Source organism: Pseudopipra pipra, chromosome 2 (genome assembly GCF_036250125.1).
Source record: "Pseudopipra pipra isolate bDixPip1 chromosome 2, bDixPip1.hap1, whole genome shotgun sequence".
Taxonomy (NCBI): Eukaryota; Metazoa; Chordata; class Aves; order Passeriformes; family Pipridae; genus Pseudopipra; species Pseudopipra pipra.
Genome location: NC_087550.1, coordinates 21,304,538 through 21,322,264, shown reverse-complemented (window position 1 = coordinate 21,322,264; position 17,727 = coordinate 21,304,538). Strand labels below are relative to the sequence as shown.

Genomic DNA, 17,727 nt, shown 5'->3' with positions numbered 1-17,727 from the left:
TCTCTGAAAAAGAATCCATCCATTCCCTACTATCCACAATGACAGAAGAAACACCCAGAGTTCATCTCCTTTTAATTTCAGTGGACAAACAGAAGAATATTTTTGGCACATTTCAACAGTTTAACCAGAATAAAATCTTGATATAATATACAGATAATTTATCATGTAAAAGCAAAAAACAGCATTTGGCCAGCTCTAGTACAGGTAGGTGAAAAATATCTTTTTGACCTGTTACTGAAATTCGTACAACTTTTGCAAGGACCTTCGAGGGCAAGAACTAGATTACCACTCTCATGAGAGAAATACATGTCTCCTTTGGGAAAGCAGAAGAGAACAGAAAATTGAGCTGTACAAAGACTTGCACACTCAGGTTTGCTCATCTTTGAAGTCTTAATAGTGACATATAGTACTAAATCTAGCAGGTGAAAGCAATAACGTAATTCTAATTTCAGTATGACGTTGTTCCTGCAATAAAAATCACACTAGAACTACAAACAAAACTTCTCTTTTATTATTAAAAGAAAAGGAAACTCAGAAAAAGTTGTAATGTGCATTCTTGCTGTCTTGACAGATGTCTGAAAAGTCAAAACTCTTGATTTCATCACCTGTTTATCACTTGCCAATTGCAGACAGGACAATAGTAAAATGCAGCTGCAAATTACTTCCTTGTTGGTAAACTCATTAAAAAAGTCCCAGCTTCACAGACCCCTCTCTGCACAGCTTTATAATACTCATCTCCAGTAGGTCAATTGTTTCTTTCTTTATCTAAAGAAAACAAAGTCAAAGAAAGCATAAAAAGATATTGAGTATTTATTTATTCAGATATCTTACTACAGGACTAGGAATTAAAAAAATTCCCATACAAGGTCCTCTAGAATGCTCCCATTTTCTAAAACATCTAGCATTTGCTCTACAACCCCGAAGTACAATTACAACTCCTGAAGTCCCAAATAACATGGCTACAGAAAAGCTGTCACTGGTAAGCAGTTAAAGCATGCCAGAGCAAAATGTCCATCCTGGGCTGGAAAATCCCTATAGGGCTTTACAGAGTAACAACTGGCATCAAGTAGATGAAAGGCAGTACCACTGGCACAGCGTTGTCTGTGTTTGAGACACCTGAATGAAAGTGAGCCTGAAGGTCAGGTCTGTATGTGCTGCATGCAAAGGACTTTGGCTTATAACACAGATATGGCTGTAGCTTATTGCTTATCTAAAGATAAAAGACAAATGCATTACAGAGTAAATATCGACTACCTATTTCAAAGGGAACACAAGATTCTTTATCATCATGGTTAGTCCAGAGTTCCCTTATAGCACCCTCTTCCCACTTAGAAATAACTTATTTGAAGTTTTCTCTCAGGATTATACCCTTCTATGTCTCCACTTTGCACAGGAACAAATGATGTAAGAAAGCCTCACCAATCTCTATTCCACACTGGATGTGCTACATGAAGGTATAAACAGTTGTCTTTCTTTCACAAACCTTTTCCACCTCTCACAATCCTTTTTACTTTCATGAAGCCTGAAACTTCAACCTTCCATATTTTCAAACTTACTGAAGGCTCAGTCTGTGTATTGTTTGCAGACAATACAATATTTTTTTTTGTTGAAAAAAACTCCACTTGAATCTTATGAACAAGTAATTTGAGAAGTTGAGGTAGCTCTGTATTGCCATCAACCTCTGTACATAAAATCTTTCAAAGCAGGAAGCTCGTCCTTTGGTCAGATCAAAAAGTATACAATCAATTTTTATTTAGACCTTTATGCTTTACTATAACTCCAGTGTGCCAAGACAAAGTCTGATAAACTCATTCATCCCTCCTGTGGTTTCTTTGAGAGCTTTCTTTTTATCTCCTTCTCTCCATTGTCTGGGATGAATGAAGCAGGAGACACAAACAGAGAATAAAAAAATCCAACAGTATTAACTAATGAGATATTGAGGCGACTCACAGAGCAGTGGATCAGGGCACTATCCATTATGTGGACGTCATGGGATACAGAACTGTCATGTGGAAAGATTCACGGGTTTTTAAAATCATGTATTTATCAGAATATACCACTGTGTACATAATTCTCTGGGTGAGCACAAAACCAGCAAATAGAATGGACAGGTGCTTCCAGCTGGTTTTGCTTTCTGGTGTAATTACAATGAAATTTAGCAACGTGGCACCTTAAATATGCAAAGAAGTTATTAACAATTGAGGTTTGCACTGAAAATAGGCCAGTATGCTTCGTTTCTAATTTTAAGTATACAATTTTTCCTTTACAACTAACACTGGATGAAAGAACTTAGTATGTCAAACCTCCAGTTCTCTCAATTATGCTTCTGGTACTATATTTGCTCTCTGAGAAGACTTATCCATAGCATGTATCCGACAATTTTTATACAATTAGAAAAGCTAAGACTGTATTCCATATTTCAAGTCTACAAGTTGATACAACATCCCATTGGTTTCTATGTGGTGTTAAGATGCCTTATCACCAAGACATTATTTGCATATCTTTCATTGCTGACATTCCTCATAGGTAACTTTCAGGAATCTGCCTGAGGTCTGCAGTGGGAAAAATTGCTGCAAGATACTCCACTTAGACAGCTCAAAATGTCAAAAATCTTTCTGTATGTTGTGTTACCTGAGCCAAGTGCAGGTTTGAAGATTTTTCTGTAATTACATATTCACTGGTTTGTAATCACACATCAATATCTACTGTTTATACTAACACTATAAATGAAGGCGTAACATATTTACTTACTTGGGTTTACCTTGAACTAAGCCTTAGCTTTTTATGCTAAGATAACCTTAAGATTTTGCCTTTATAAAACACACTCGGAGTCACAATTTTTTGCCTCCATTCCTAGACAGACATGCAGAAATGCTGTGGTATTAACTAGAGTGAGCTGAAGGGTATAGTTCAATAGCCTGCAATAGCCCAGAATGAAATGATAATCTTTGTTTTTTAGAGGTGCATCTCCTATGTTCTACAGTATGCATATTTACTTCAGTTGACTTAAAAAATCCATCCCACTGCAATCAGCACCTTTCATACTGCTATGTCTGCGAATTTGTGTTTTCTGCTCTTTAAGAAACTTAAGAGATATGTGCCAACATCATACAAAAAAGCCTTGTGCGTTAACCACACGAGGGAGCCCCCTTGCCTCCAAAAAGCAAAGCCAGGTTTTTTTGCTACGTCATTTCTGCAATGTATTTTTTTGCGGGGCCCTTTCACAGAATCATAGAATCAGCTGGGTTGGAAGGGACCTCCGAGATCAAGTCCAACCCTTGATCCAACATCACTGCAGTTGCTAGACCATGGCACTAAGTGCCACATCCAGTCTTATCTTAAAAACTTCCAGGGATGGAGAATCCACCCCTTCCCTGAGCAGCCCATTCCAATGTCTGATTACCCTTTCTGTAAAGAAATTCTTTCTAATATCTAACCTAAATCTCCCCTGGCACAGCTTCAGGCCATGCCCTCTTGTCTTGCTGTTAGTTGCCTGAGATTATTTGAGATTATTAGAAACATCTATCTTCGTATATGTGTGACTGTAAAATGCAGCACATTCAAGTACATGGATGGATTAATGACTGATAAAGTGTTTCACTTCAGCGTAATGTCCATAGGCAAAAAAAGTCCTCTTCCCTGGAGATTCTGCATGTAGGCCTGCTCTAATGTGCAAAAGAATGAAAACACTGGGCGGGAATCTGCGAGCTTTGTAACAACCACTAATGGAGGAGTCTGGCTCTTCATCTGGCTAGATACCAGGTGATGGCCCACAGCATATGGTAAACATATCTTGTCACAGCAATAAATACAAAAGCTGGACTACAGAATTGAAAATAATTGGGAATTACCCTGACAGGAATCTGCAGATGATGGATGGCTCTAAATAGTTTGCACCCTATGTCTTGTAAAAAAAAGGTAAAAGAAAGAAAAAGAAAAAAAATGAGAGAATTGTCTGAAGACTTACTTACAAGACGTTATCTTACTCTCAGATGGAGAAAAATAAATGCTTGTCCAAAGTTTTACTTAGTTTTTGAGGAAACTTTTCATAGAATCACAGAATATTCTGAGTTGAAAAGGACCCATAAGGAGCATGAAGTCCAACTCCTGGCCCTGCACAGGACCAACCCAAGAATCGCATCATGTGCCTGAGAGCATTGTCCAAATGTTTCTTGAACTCTATCAGGCTTGGTGCTGTGACCACTTCCCCGAGGAGCCTGTTCCAGTGCCCAACCACCCTCTGGGTGAAGAACCTTTTTCTAATATCCAACCTAAACCTCCCCTGACACAACTTCAGGCCATTCCCATGGGTCCTGTCACTGGTCACCACAGAGAAGAGATTAGTGCCTGCCTCCCCTCTTCCCCTCACAAGGAAGTTGTAACTTCAATGAGGTCTCCCCTCAGTGTCCTCCAGGCTGAACAGACCAAGTGACCTCAGCTGCTCCTCACGCGGCTTCCCCTCAAGGCCCTTCGCCATTTCGTTGCCCTCCTTTGGACACTGTCTAAGAGCTTAATATCTTTCTTATAATTGCTGTGACCAAAACTGCCACAATATTCAAGGTGAGGCCACACCAGGTCAGAGCAGAGGGGGACAATCCCCTCCCTCGACCGGCTGGCGATGCTTTGCCTGATGCTCCCCAGGACACGGTTGGCCCTCTTGGCTGCCAGGGCACTGCTGACTCATATTCAATTTGCTGTTGACCAGGACTCCCAGGTCCCTTTCTATGGCACTGCTTTCCAGCAGCTTATTCCCCAGTCTGTATGAACATCCAGGGTTGCCCCATCCCAGGTGCAGAATCCAGCACTTTCCCTTGTTAAACTTCATATAACTGATGATTGCTCAGCCCTCCAACTTGTCAAAGTCTAGGATTTTGTACAAAGTCTTCTTACTGAGAGAACTTCCTGGGAACAGGCAGAACAACTATCTAGCATAAACAGGGGAAACTCACAGCACAACCACAGAATTCACAGCTCTGACTTGGAACAATAAAGGAAAAAAATCTTTCTCAGGAGGTAATTTCAAGACCTGAGAGCACAGATTTATCAGACAATGTTAACTTCTCTGTGTTTCTGTATCACTGAAGACAGAAAGAAAATTTAACTGACAAAGTTCTGAGAACTAGAATCAAAAGTAATGAATACACAGAACATAATATATATAGGTGCTTATACAATACCTCAGGGATGTCCATCATTCTCCTTAGTTTCTGATCTCTCCAGTTCCAATCCAGAATCATATATTTGGTGGAGTTCAAGCACAGGCCATCTAAAAAGGCAACATAAATTTTACTACCAAGATACTATGACGTGCTTATCAAAATGATTTTTGGCTTTTACATCTTCTGCTGTCTGTTTCCAAGGAATCTAGTCTTTGAACACTTAAGTACTACATTTGCTGGTTGGAAAACTAATCCACTGACACTGCAAACTCCCTTAGCCACATAATCCCATGCCTTTTTGGAAGATAAACACAAAAGCAGAACAACTACTGTTGCCAGGCTTGTCAAGAGCTTAACATCCTGCCAGAAAATAATTCCTCAAGCTTCCTCTTGATGAAACCGCAGGAGTTGAATTTCCACAGCTGATGTTGTAACTGGTAAGTTACAAAGACCCTAGTCTGAAAATTCACATTAATGGGAACTGATGGTGTGCAGCAATTTACAGGACTGGGTGCCATGTGAAAGTGAGTCAGGTCAGTGGTGCTGCTGAAGAATCCCTTTATCCTTCAAATAAATAGTGGTGAAAAAAAAAAAGGCCCTTCTGAACTTGCCTTTCAGCTGTTCTCCTATTTTTTCCCTGGTCTTCTACAAAATGCCCACCATTTTTTCCCTACAGTTTTGATTCCTCTCCATTTTCTAAGTGACCTGGTACTGCAACACTAAAGTGTCAAAAAAGAACTAGACCTTAGGATATGATGACACATCTTGTGTCCATGCTATAAATTGCCTCTACCTAACAGAGAATCAGAATGGTTTGGGTTGGAAGGAACCTTAAAGATCATCTAGTTCCAAACCTCCTGCCATGGGCAGGGACACCTTCCACTAGACCAGGTTGCTCAAAGCCCCATCCAACCTGGCCTTGAACACTTCCAGGGATGAGGCATCCACAACTTCTCTGGGCAACTTGTTCCAGTGCCTCACCATCCTCACAGCAATGTGCTGACATGCTGAGCACTAACAATTTAATGTTGGTGGATGACAAAAGAAGCAAAAAAACTATGTTACTCCTGTACTCTTTTGGAAGGGGCAGTAGAGTCCCAATCCACAGCCAGTCCCTGACTAAGAGACCACAGTCAGAGCAAGGCAGTGTTTAGAAAAAGGAATGGAAAGAATTGCCTTGTCATCTTGTCATTTTGTTGTTTGTTTTTCTTTGTATATAACTCTCTATTGAGTAGGTAAAAGTACTCAAAATTTGGAAAGAGAAAAGGAGATTTATATAGAATAATTAATTTTATTACAGCTAAAACAGAAACAGGATCAAATCAGCAAGCAGATCTTTCATTCATCCCTCACAAAAGTTTACACTAAGATCAGAGTGACATATGATACAGTGACTTCTGCCTTTATTTCTTTTTGATTCACTTGTATTGTTTGGTTTCCTCGAGCTTTAAATCTTACACTGTGGTTTTGCAATCACTTTCAAGTCAGCATAAATCAGTATTCCCACCAAAAGAGGAAGTCCCCCACCTCTGCCTGCTCATTACCTGATTTTGTGTGCACACTGGTTTTGTTTTAATTGGGGTCAGTTCACTGTGAGCTGCCAAACAGTGTCTTGGGCTGGCACATGAAGCAGGAAGGGGGAATAGGTGAGCACTGATCAGCAGGAGTGAGGAAGTATTACTCTGCCTTTCTCTGCTAATACTGACTTATGCCAGCTTAGAGTGATCGTAAAACCAACCACTAGAATCTTGACCTTATTTTGACTGACACAGTACAAGTAGAGAAACAGAACTGTACAGTTTAGTAACCAAATCAGCAGATGCATGTCAACTTAAGCACTTCAAAACCAATTGAAGTCTCACTTCACATGAGACCAAATATGAGAAACCTAGGGAGAAAACCCTCCTTTTCTCCTACCTTGCTCCACTAGTGCTTTTACTCTCCCAGGAGTTCCAACCCCAATGTGGAACACACCTTTCTCCAACATATTCATCTGTTCCTTTATCTAAATTGAAGAGAGAAAGAAAAAAACAGAGTAAACCCACAATTGTTTTAAAATCTCTTTTCAAAGAGTTGGAAATAAATACAAGATCTCATAGTATCTCTTTCTAGAATACCACCAAGTAACAAATCCTATCTGTCTTTCAAACTGTCAGATCTGGAAGAAAGTTAAAGAAATATAACAAGCCAGCTGGGCATCACACTTCTCTAGAAGTTCAATCATTTTCAACTTTGAAAATCTGCTGTTGCACCAACTATTTTTGGAGGTGAGAACAGTAAGATTCCTTCAGCATTTAAGCAAATTCTCTGGAAAACTGACAAACTTGAATTAACTCTGAAGTCCTTCAAGATAAAGATACTGGAGAAAGGTGAAATAAAGCAAGTGACATTTGTGGGTTTGACAGCGTTCATATCTAAGGCCAAGTGTTTGCTTATTACTTCCAGTATCCCCAGTACTTGTGCTTTCTGACAGGTATGGATATGGGGTATCCAGGCATTCAATTGCCAGAATCCAAATGTGGGTGCTGGTACAGTTTGCTTCCACGGACCTATGTGTGCAGCCTTCTATTTCAACAGCCAAAAGGCACTTGAATGAACACTTCATGGGGATGTGGAACATCTTTAAAACATAGCACATGCAAAAGCATCTACATTCTGCCAAGAGCTGCACCAGAGTTACTGGAGATGCTGTTTGGCTGGATTCCTCACACTGCAGCAATGGGTTACCAAAGGAAGCTTTATCTAAAGGAAGGAACTTTATATGAACACTATATGAAAGGCACTACAGCCAAATGACTTTAAAAGAAAATGGTATGACATTATTTAGTTGTTTATTTGCTCTGTTAAAATTCCCTACCTTTATGTGCTTTGCAAACAACTTGAGGACTCTGCAGTCTCCTTTAAATGCTGTCATTGACCTAGCAATAAAAAAAATGAACAATGAAATGCATGAATCAGGGCTGGGATTAAGACCACACATGAAGAAAGCAAAACTAACTGGCATTTCTCAATATGCTTGAGACACACAGTCCCCCAGTGAACCCTGCTTGTACTCTGAACACTATGTACATTCTTGTTTGCTACTTATCAACAGGATCCACAACTGGACAGACACAGTAGAAGATATCAGTAGGGGGCAATATTGTTTAGACAGCTTTTCAGATAATATTCAATAATTATGGCCTATGCTTTCACAGCTAACTTAGTTCAAAGCTGATTAATCACCAAATCCTAACTAAAAAATAACTCAGTTACTGAGATACAGGCACGAATGTGTGTGCACACAAAAGGAATGGATCAACCCACATTTTATAGTCTTTCTGCAGCCACAGTCTTCACTGCAGAGATTGCCCAAATTCTAGTTAACCAAAACTCATTTGTTGGAAACCCTGACGTGTTTTTCTGATATTTTACTTTGGCACACAGGAACAATGCTATGTTATGTATTAATCAAGCAGGAGACAACATATTCAATATTTGCTGAATGCTGCTTAAGACAGCTTTGTCTGCATGTTTTATTCAGTGTGCTGAATTTTCAATTTGCACAGCTAAAGGTTTGTATATACAAGTATACATACAAACCACCTAAGCCTCAGATGCTACTTTCTGCATGCAGGGGCTAAGCACTACTGGCACATCTGCCTTATCTATGCTTCTGTCTGTGTCATGGAGTTAAACTTTCCAGCTCTGAACCTCATTTGGCACTGACAGGTAATCACAGGAAATGTGCTCAAGACACAGAAGACAAACATGAAATTTGTGACGTATACATTAATTCATCAGAGTCATTAAGACTTCTGGAGTGAGAAAGAGGAGAGAGGAGAGAGGAGAGAGGAGAGAGGAGAGAGGAGAGAGGAGAGAGGAGAGAGGAGAGAGGAGAGGAGAGAGGAGAGAGGAGAGAGGAGAGAGGAGAGAGGAGAGAGGAGAGAGGAGAGAGGAGAGAGGAGGAGAGAGAAGAGAGGAGAAGAGAGAAGAGAGGAGAAGAGAGAAAAGAGGAGAAGAGAGAAAAGAGGACAGGGAACACTGAAAACTGTCACCACTGCACAGCAGTTTTCTCACCCAGAGCCAGCTGAGAACACTGATACAGACCTGGAGGCTCTCAGGCCACACTGGCACTTGAGGCCCTGGAATGCCATGCCCTCACTGCCTTTGATGCAAAGTCCATGGTTCCTAGTGTTGGATCTTGATGCTTTTTGCATTTGCTCTGTTCCCAAGTACAACATGTTGCATGTTTCCCTCAACTTGGTTACACTTTATTTTTGGTTTTTAACAAAAGTAACATTTCCAGGCAACTGAAGTACTGAGTGTTACTTTAGTCTAAACCGAATACCACACTCCCAGAGTCTAAAGAAGGAAGGGATATTGCATCAGTGTGAGTCAGTGAATTTACTGGCTAGCAGAGGACAGCGTCCCAGTTTTGCCTTTATGTCTGTGGTTCCAAGACAAAACCTCTGACTGACTGCCAACCTCAACACAACATTTGCTATCGACATACTTGATGAGTTCCAAGGAGCGAAGGGCAGAACTGCAGATAACCAGCATCACCACTGACTTCTTCTCCTTGTGGTTTCTACGGAGTTTTGCCCACTTAGGACAGACTGCAATGAAAAAGCCCTTGAACACACAGAGAAAGTACTACATGCCACAATTTTAAATTACAGGAGTACATGATGAACGGTAGCCAGCAGCGAGAACACACATGCTGACTCCTATGAGGTCTGGATCTTTGGCAACACTTCTACATTTAGTCACGGCTGAGAAACTGGAGAAAGAAATGCCCAAAATAAATAAAATACAGAAATATCACATAACTGAACAAATTAGATAAGCTTTAATAATCAATAGTTTGTAAGGTGACAGGCAAATGTGCCTTCATTTGCCACATACGGCAATTTGTATTAGAGAAAACCAACTGAAAAGAAACATTTACCAGACAAGAAGTTCTATATAACTATAAAAGAGAATAAAAATTCTCTTGGTTCATGTCAGCAGACAGCTGCAGGATTTTTACTGTCAGACAATACATACACCTACTTAAGAAGCCACAATAAATTACTGACAAATAATCCCTAGCAATGAAAAAAAACCCCAGAACATTTTGATACAAAAAAAAAAAAAAGATAGAATAAAAGAGACAGAAAAACAAGACTTGTTATAAAAAAATATGAAAAACCACTTAAAGTGATTAATATTTCATAATAAACGATATTTGGAGCTACAGATAAAAAATGCCATAATATTGCCTTAATAATATTTTTCATACAACTTTTGTCTCACCCAGATCAACATTTTAACTCACTTTCCTTCAGGTATGAAGAAAAACTGTGCGTGAGATCATTGGATGGCAAAAAACAGGAATCTGAAAACATAAAGGAAAAAATATTTTTGTTGATGCATTTTAACAGCAAAGGGAGAATATATGTTTGCAGCATAACCACTAGTTATATTGATTAAAACCCAACAGTGTAAAATCCATCATCAATAAATTACCATTTCTGAAACAAAAATTAATGTACACTTCTTGTTGAAATTTCATCTTGGCTAAATCCATGAAGGTAAAATCTCTCAACTCAACTGCAATTCCTCTCTTTTCTCCCACTATGAAACCATGAATACAGGGCTGCACAGGTGTGATCACATACCTGAAAATATTTTTTCATATGTCTTTGCCACAATGAATCAAAAGTCTTAGCCAAAAGGCTCACAGTGCTGGACTGTTCCTCCAATGCACCTACAACGAAATACGCTTGTACGTCCCCCAGACAATTCATACTGTGTAAATGCAAGAACCTACCAATAACCTACCTGTCAGTAAGTTTGTTCCACTTTCTGGCCTTTCACATCGTGGTAATCTACCTAACTATATTGACCCTAATGGCAACACCTCCACTGAATTTAATGCCTTTGTCTCCCTTCATTTCCTACTGACTTTCTCTTCCCTGGTCACTACGTTAACTAGTAAGTCTTTTAAAAGCACTCTGTGGCAGACATGCCCTTTTAACTTCAAGCTTCATATAAAGGCAATGAAGAAAGACAAGATCATAACAGGTTCTTTGGAAGGTCCTTTCTGTTTATATAGACAGTCTAAGTTCTTAAGAAGGTGATTAAAATTTGATGGTCTGAAAACTTGCTACTGATGTAAAGGGTTCTTTGCCTGATGGAACAACATGCTCCTGCAGAATATTAACAATTCTGTCTTTAAGGACCTACATATTTGTCATCATGAAGCACACACATCAGAGCATCTGTCTATGGATGTTTGTTGACATATTTTAACTGAATTAGAAAGGTTTCTTAAAGATGTTATTCATGTTCACATGGATGGTGCATTGTGCAGATGCTGACAGCATCAATCCATGGTTTTCACTGGAACAGAGAGTGTGACAAATGTGGTTTGTAGCTAATGCCTGGCTGAAGTCCGGTCTGTGCACTTTCTTGAGGACAGCCACTCTCCATTATTATAGTTTTCATTTAATGGGTGTTGTCTTGCTAAAAACTTTTATTTTGCATTGATCTATTAAATCCAGAGATTGACATTTACTGGGACTTGAGCTCCAAAGGAAATGAATGTGTACAACTGAGGGATCAGCAGCTGATTTACTTTAAAAATCATGTTTAAAAGATGCACTTGATGCTGGTGGGGAAAGACAGGGGCTGCCTTTCTTAATACATTGTCTCATTAATGACTGAACAATTCAAGAGACGGTTTTGAAGGACAGAGCTTCAGTCCCTGACTTCTCACCAACAGTCCAGCAACACTGGAGTATGTACAACAATTTTAAATGAAAGTTTCAGAAATGAGGAAAGAAACACATAGCTCCAGACTGCAGCAAGAGTCCATGCTGACTACAAACCTGGCCTTCTGCAGTTTGTCAGTTAACAGGAACACACAACTCCAAAATAGTTGCTTGTTATTTGCTTAGTGCTTTGACGTGAACGACTTGACAACCGTACAAGTTCATAAACTCCTTGGCACTCTAAGCTTTCAAGGCCCAGCATAAAAATTAAGAAAAAATATCTCCATCCAACCCAAGATCCAATCCATATGGAAATGGGTCACTTCACTAGCCCAAAGGGCTCTTCTAATAAGAAAGAAATCAAAGCAATTTATTATTTTCTAAAAACCTTATAGGACCAAAAGTACTTAACACAAGCTTTTCAAAGCAATCTGTATGGGACTTCTCCAGGTTTTCTTGATCCAACAAGAAAGCTGAACCTGCCCCACAGAAATAAAGGAGGGTCAACCTAAAAAAATGGGTGATAAGGAAGAGCATATTTATCTAGAAAGACAGGCTTATGCACTAAAAGAGAAAAAGTACTGCTGGTCTAGACAGCTTCTCTATTTGGCAAAGGTCTCTAACAGTTCAAGAAGTACAAAAGGTGAATGCAGGTTAGTTAGCAGGCTGTTTGCTCCTCATAAGCACTGCCAAAAAATACTGGACAGTGTCTCTATCTGCAGAGTAAGAGGCAGAGAAGTTCAGTGTTGCCATCATCTCTAATGCAACCTCCAACAGACAAAAGCTAATCCTGCTCTGTCCTGCTTTTTGCCTTTTCTATCACTGGCTTCTAACTGGAGGCAGAATACAGGGGACAAAGAGGGTCCTTTTCATGGTTAAAACTTGGTCACTTCCAATGTGGACCAAAATTACCATCTCAATTCGTGCCATTCCTTGAAAAACCATTGTGTTAAACATCTCATAACCATGTCAGAATGATGTCGCATTATTTCTTGGTTTACTCCTGTCAGCCCTCCTATTATGCATCTGGATTGACCCAGATATCTCAGAAACAAAATACAGTTCCACTCCCTAAGCATCTTGGAAGCTACTATTAGGAATCATATAATTTCTACTAGAAAGTGAGCCCCAGAAATTAATACTTTACAATAAAAGGACACATTTAAACAATGTTTCATTTCTGTGACTCCAAGAAACCTCACAATTATTCCAAAGAAACTGACATCTCAACTTAAACAGCAAATTAGTATATAGTGTAAGAAAATATTTCCATTAAAAAGTACAACTCAAGACCTATCCCAAAAATCACTTTTCTTCTGCACAAAAAGAACTCAACAGCATAATGAAAAACCCATTATTTATATATTAAATACAGGATAAGTTACCTGAGAGCTTTAATTCCTCTATTTCAATCACTGAACGGTTTTCACCAAAATGCTGACTGAGCAGATTTTGTAGATCTTCAGGGACACCAGGTTTTGAAGCAGTTTTTTGCAGAATATCAGAAATTTTCTTCTAAAAAGACAAGTAAAATGGGTTAAGTATGGTATTTTTATATTTTCTGCTGCTCTTTGGCTAGCTAACAACATCATAAATAAATGTTCCTCCATAATTCATACAGTTGTATTTGTTTAATTACAGCTTAAGTGGAAAAACACCTTATAATGGGAAAAGATTCCCTTTGTCTTTAGTGGGAATGCAGATACTTGAGATACTTTGATGAGACGGTCTGGGAGCCTGTACACAAAAAGTCTTGTGAACTCACCTGAAATATCAGTGTAACAAAAATATAATTGAAAGCTGCTTTTTTGAGTTTTGCTATTACTACCTTTAAGTATCAGTTTGAATTATTTTTTTTTATAATTTATTTAATTTATTATTCTTAAAGTGTAACAACAGGAATCAGATGACTATATAAGATTTGGTCATATTTTGATTAAAATAGAGTAACTATCTATCTGTTTTGGAAGGACTTATTAGCTTTACTCACAGAATACCATGCCAGGCTGATGAAAATTATTTAAAAGCTAACAAAGAAAACAGAAGTCAAGCAGAAAGAGTTCATCAGCTACTCTGCTATTCCAAATTGTATAATTTTTAAATCAAGCTAATAATTTGTAGAACCTGGATATGAGTTCATAATGATTGTGTTTTACACCTTAGGAATGTTAGCAAATAGCAGGTCTTGAATTATCACTAAAGTGAAAGTGTTGCTTTATCTTCTCCCATAGTTAAAAGGATCATGGGGGTAGAATAGCCCAAGGTTCCTGTTATCTGAATGATCAGTCAGCATGTAAGAAAACAGCAAAGTTTCAAGGACAGAGGCAACCTGGAGAGAATGACAAGAATGTGAAGCCTCTCCTGTTCTCGCTGAGATATGATTAATTTTTGGAAGGCCAGCTTAAGGTTTCTCAGCTGTGTAAGCAAAACGGAACTTGCCATCAAGAGGACATGTGGCAGCATAAGCCCAGAAGTGAAAAGGAGCAGAAGAGTGTGGTTAGGATGGAGCAATAGGGTATGTATTTGCGAGGCAAAGTGAGACTTCACAGAGATGTGCTGGACCTGGAAAAATTTGTGGCAGCTTTGGAGGGATGGTGGGTACCTTCAGTTTGGCAGGCTAAGGTCTGGGGCAGCAAAGATCAATGGACATTTTGAAGAGAGCTACGGCAGGAACTTTAACATAGGAGACAGACCTTCTGTGATCCCTCTTTCCCTCATTCCATCTCAGCACCCACTCACTCCTCTTTTCCATTTCCTACCACTCTGTCTCTCCTTCTTTCCCAATACACTCCAAATGCTCCCATAACAGCAGCATAAGGGGCAGAAGGCTGAACAGGGAAGGTCCATATGGGGGCAGCTGAAGCAGCAAAAGCAAAATAAGCAGCTGCCTCTTCCAACCATCTGCCACTTTGGCCACTGCTTTCACCTCTGCTAAAAGCCACCTGTGTGTTTGCAAGACCCCAAGTGAACCTTTGACGGTGGGACAAATGGAGATGAAGTGCTTATGCCTTCCTCTCAGTCTACCTTTGTCCTGGTGCAAAGCCCCCTGCAGTCCCTGGAAGACTTTCCAGAGGATGTCTGGCTGTTCAGCAGGTTTCTGCAGTGCTTGAATCTGTAGCATTCCTTCCCAAGATTCACCCTCCTTTATCACTGTTGTATTTTTCTGCCATGCAACAACGGTCTTCCCAAAGAATGACCAGAGGCCATCTGCAGCACAGACAGCCTCTGCGGGAGGCCCACAACCAAACCTCTTTGTTGTTCCTCCTATCAACCACAAAGGCTTTTCTCCATCCCCTGTCCCACAACCTGCCTCTTAAGTGACCCACATTTGTGAACCTCTTGCAGGCAGTAAGATAGAACTATCAGGCTCATTTTACTTGGTAATTCAGTGTAAGATGCTGTTCCACAGGACCATTACATCATTCATTGGGCCACTTGGCTCCTTCAGGAAACTTATGACCCTCTGGAGGTGAGAAGCCTGATACTAATGAGAAATTCTGTAAGAGCAAGAGCAAGGACACCCGAGCAAACTCTCTTTCTTCAAGAAGAGCTGTGGGGAAATGTTCCTTATGCAGATAGTTTTATTATTTTTCTTCCAATTCATTCCAGATGCTTAAAAGCATCTTCCTTATTTTTGGAGAGAGTATTTTGTTTGGAACCCATAGATCAACCTAATAAATGTTTCCTAATGGGATTTTTTGACTGGCTGTCTATGTCAACTTAGTGGCCTGGCCCCACTGAAACCAAAGGTGTAACTAAGTGCCTGTTGTTTGCCTGAGAATGGGGTCTCCTTGTTCAGTCAGTTCGCCAGCTTCTGCCATGGGATGCCCTTGCTCCAGCAGCAGTGCAGTAAGTACCACAGTCACTTCTGCCAGAGCCGCATTTAAAACAAAATCCCACTCTTCCCTCTTCCCATTCTCTAGATGATTAAGAGGCCTGACATAACACAAAAAGGCCACCTCTCAGCCTTGTGAGGGAGCCAACTATTTACAGTCTGTCCTAAAAGACAATTAACTTGCCTGGTGCCATATAATCACCATTTAGGCTGCAGAGTGTGTTGGATGTCATGGGTGAGGATGGAGCATGGCCAGAGGGACAATACAGAGTATCTATTTATATACTTATGTTATGAGGAGAAGAACGAACGAGGGCAGCTTTTGGCTCAAAGGACGTAACAGCAGCTGGAATGGGGTCAGATTCTACAGCAACTGAAATTTCACCTTCCTTTGACACAGTCACACTTTCCTGGTGTGCCAACCCTTGCAAGTGGGGTGCAGGCATGTACAACCCTTGAGTGGAGTGTACACACAATGCCAAAGTTTAGGTTGGGAATAGGTATTTTGAGTGAGGTCTAAAAATTAGGAATTTCTATTCTCCTCTAAAAGAAGATGCAACATTATGACCATATTACTTCTCATCATTATGGGGTTGTCTGAATTATGAATCTTGTAGTACATACACCCACTGCCCAGTACCCAAACACACTCTAGGACATTCATACCTTCTTTCTCCTCTTTGCCTTTACAGTGGTCTCTTGTTTTTCTTCAGGCTGACTTAGAAAACACTCTGTAGGCTGCAAAGCACATTAAAAAAAAAAAAGTAAGAAAAAAAAGTCACCAAAGGGAGGTAAGAGGGGATACAGAAACCATAATGTTGGGTTAGGGGAAAACAAATAAAACCAAACTTCTCCACCTGTAGAAGGGATCAAATTCTTACAGTTACATGTATAGGAAGTAATTTTGGAATTGAGATCGCTGTTGTAACCAAGAGGGGAGTAAGAGAACAGAAAGTTGAAATATTCAAGGTACAGTTGTAATTCCATGAAGTGGTAAAAAGCAGGTTTTGGTACTTTGGAAAAAAACAGCATGAGGAAAACATGAACAAAACCTATCACAAACTTTATATTTTTAAGCTCTATTATTGTGTTTGATAGTTTTTCTAAACTTTGCCAGTAGTGTTCTAAAATAGCTGGGTCTAAGGTGAGCATCCAGATGGTAAAAGGTAGCATGGAACTGGGCGAGATTAATTGGAAACAATCATGCTCTGGATTTCCTTTTACACTTGTAATGTAAAATTTAGGAAAACGTGTTTCAAATTTGTCCTACCCCAGTCTTGCTTTGTCTCCTCATAGCAGGCAGGGTCAGATGCACACAAGAAAAATACATGCTGCATTTCAGAATAGTTCAACACATGCTGCTATCACTAACCCTCTTTTGTGCCTGAGAAAACAGGCTGAATTCGTCCATTTGTACCAGAGTCACTGTTCACATGATCCAGGGATAGGATTTGTCCTCATCCACCTAAAATTGTCCAAAACACAGGAAGCAAAGCACAGGCTTTCCTTATTTTGAGCACAGCAATTCTCTTTTGCCTTCTTGGGGACTTTTACCTCATGGAAATGCAAATTAATCTACACAGAGGGGCTTTAAAGCTTAATAAGTGACTTGATGAAGAGTAATGGGAAAATAGGCTGAGCTGCAGTGAAAAAGTTCCCTGATATTAGGATGCATTTGGCTGGAAAAATCTGCTCTTGTGAGAAAATGTAGAGAAGACTCATCACATGGAGCATTAAAAAGCTTAGGAACAGCAAATCCAGTGTTATTCCCTGGGGAAAGCCTGAAAGAAAAGTATCAGCAGCATAGGGAGCCTAGCTGAAAGCCAGAGATGTTCATTTGTTCCCTTGTTAAAGGGCTGCTTCAAGCAGGCCAAGAGGGCCAGAGTATTTGGGCCTTTCTGGGCCCTCTTTAACAGGAGGACACTTCACAACAACTGGTATTGCATGACCCTACCCAGCACATTTGTGCCTTTCCAAGCCCACTCTCATATCCTTA

The 17,727-nt window shown here is 39.9% G+C and overlaps 1 protein-coding gene across 3 annotated transcripts in view; it reads right to left on the bottom strand.

The window, feature by feature from the left end:
* Positions 1-55: 55 nt before the first annotated feature.
* Positions 56-17,727, bottom strand: part of CMSS1 (cms1 ribosomal small subunit homolog) — a 222,489-nt gene continuing 204,817 nt past the window's right edge. For all 3 annotated transcript variants that reach the window (XM_064644288.1, XM_064644287.1, XM_064644289.1), the window contains exons 3-10: positions 16,398-16,469; positions 13,282-13,411; positions 10,459-10,518; positions 9,655-9,757; positions 8,017-8,077; positions 7,077-7,164; positions 5,178-5,266; positions 56-765 (exon numbers count right to left, since the gene is read on the bottom strand). In XM_064644288.1, the coding sequence (XP_064500358.1) occupies positions 682-765; positions 5,178-5,266; positions 7,077-7,164; positions 8,017-8,077; positions 9,655-9,757; positions 10,459-10,518; positions 13,282-13,411; positions 16,398-16,469 (687 nt within the window). In that variant the 3' untranslated portion in view covers positions 56-681. The remainder of the gene's footprint in view (positions 766-5,177; positions 5,267-7,076; positions 7,165-8,016; positions 8,078-9,654; positions 9,758-10,458; positions 10,519-13,281; positions 13,412-16,397; positions 16,470-17,727) is intronic.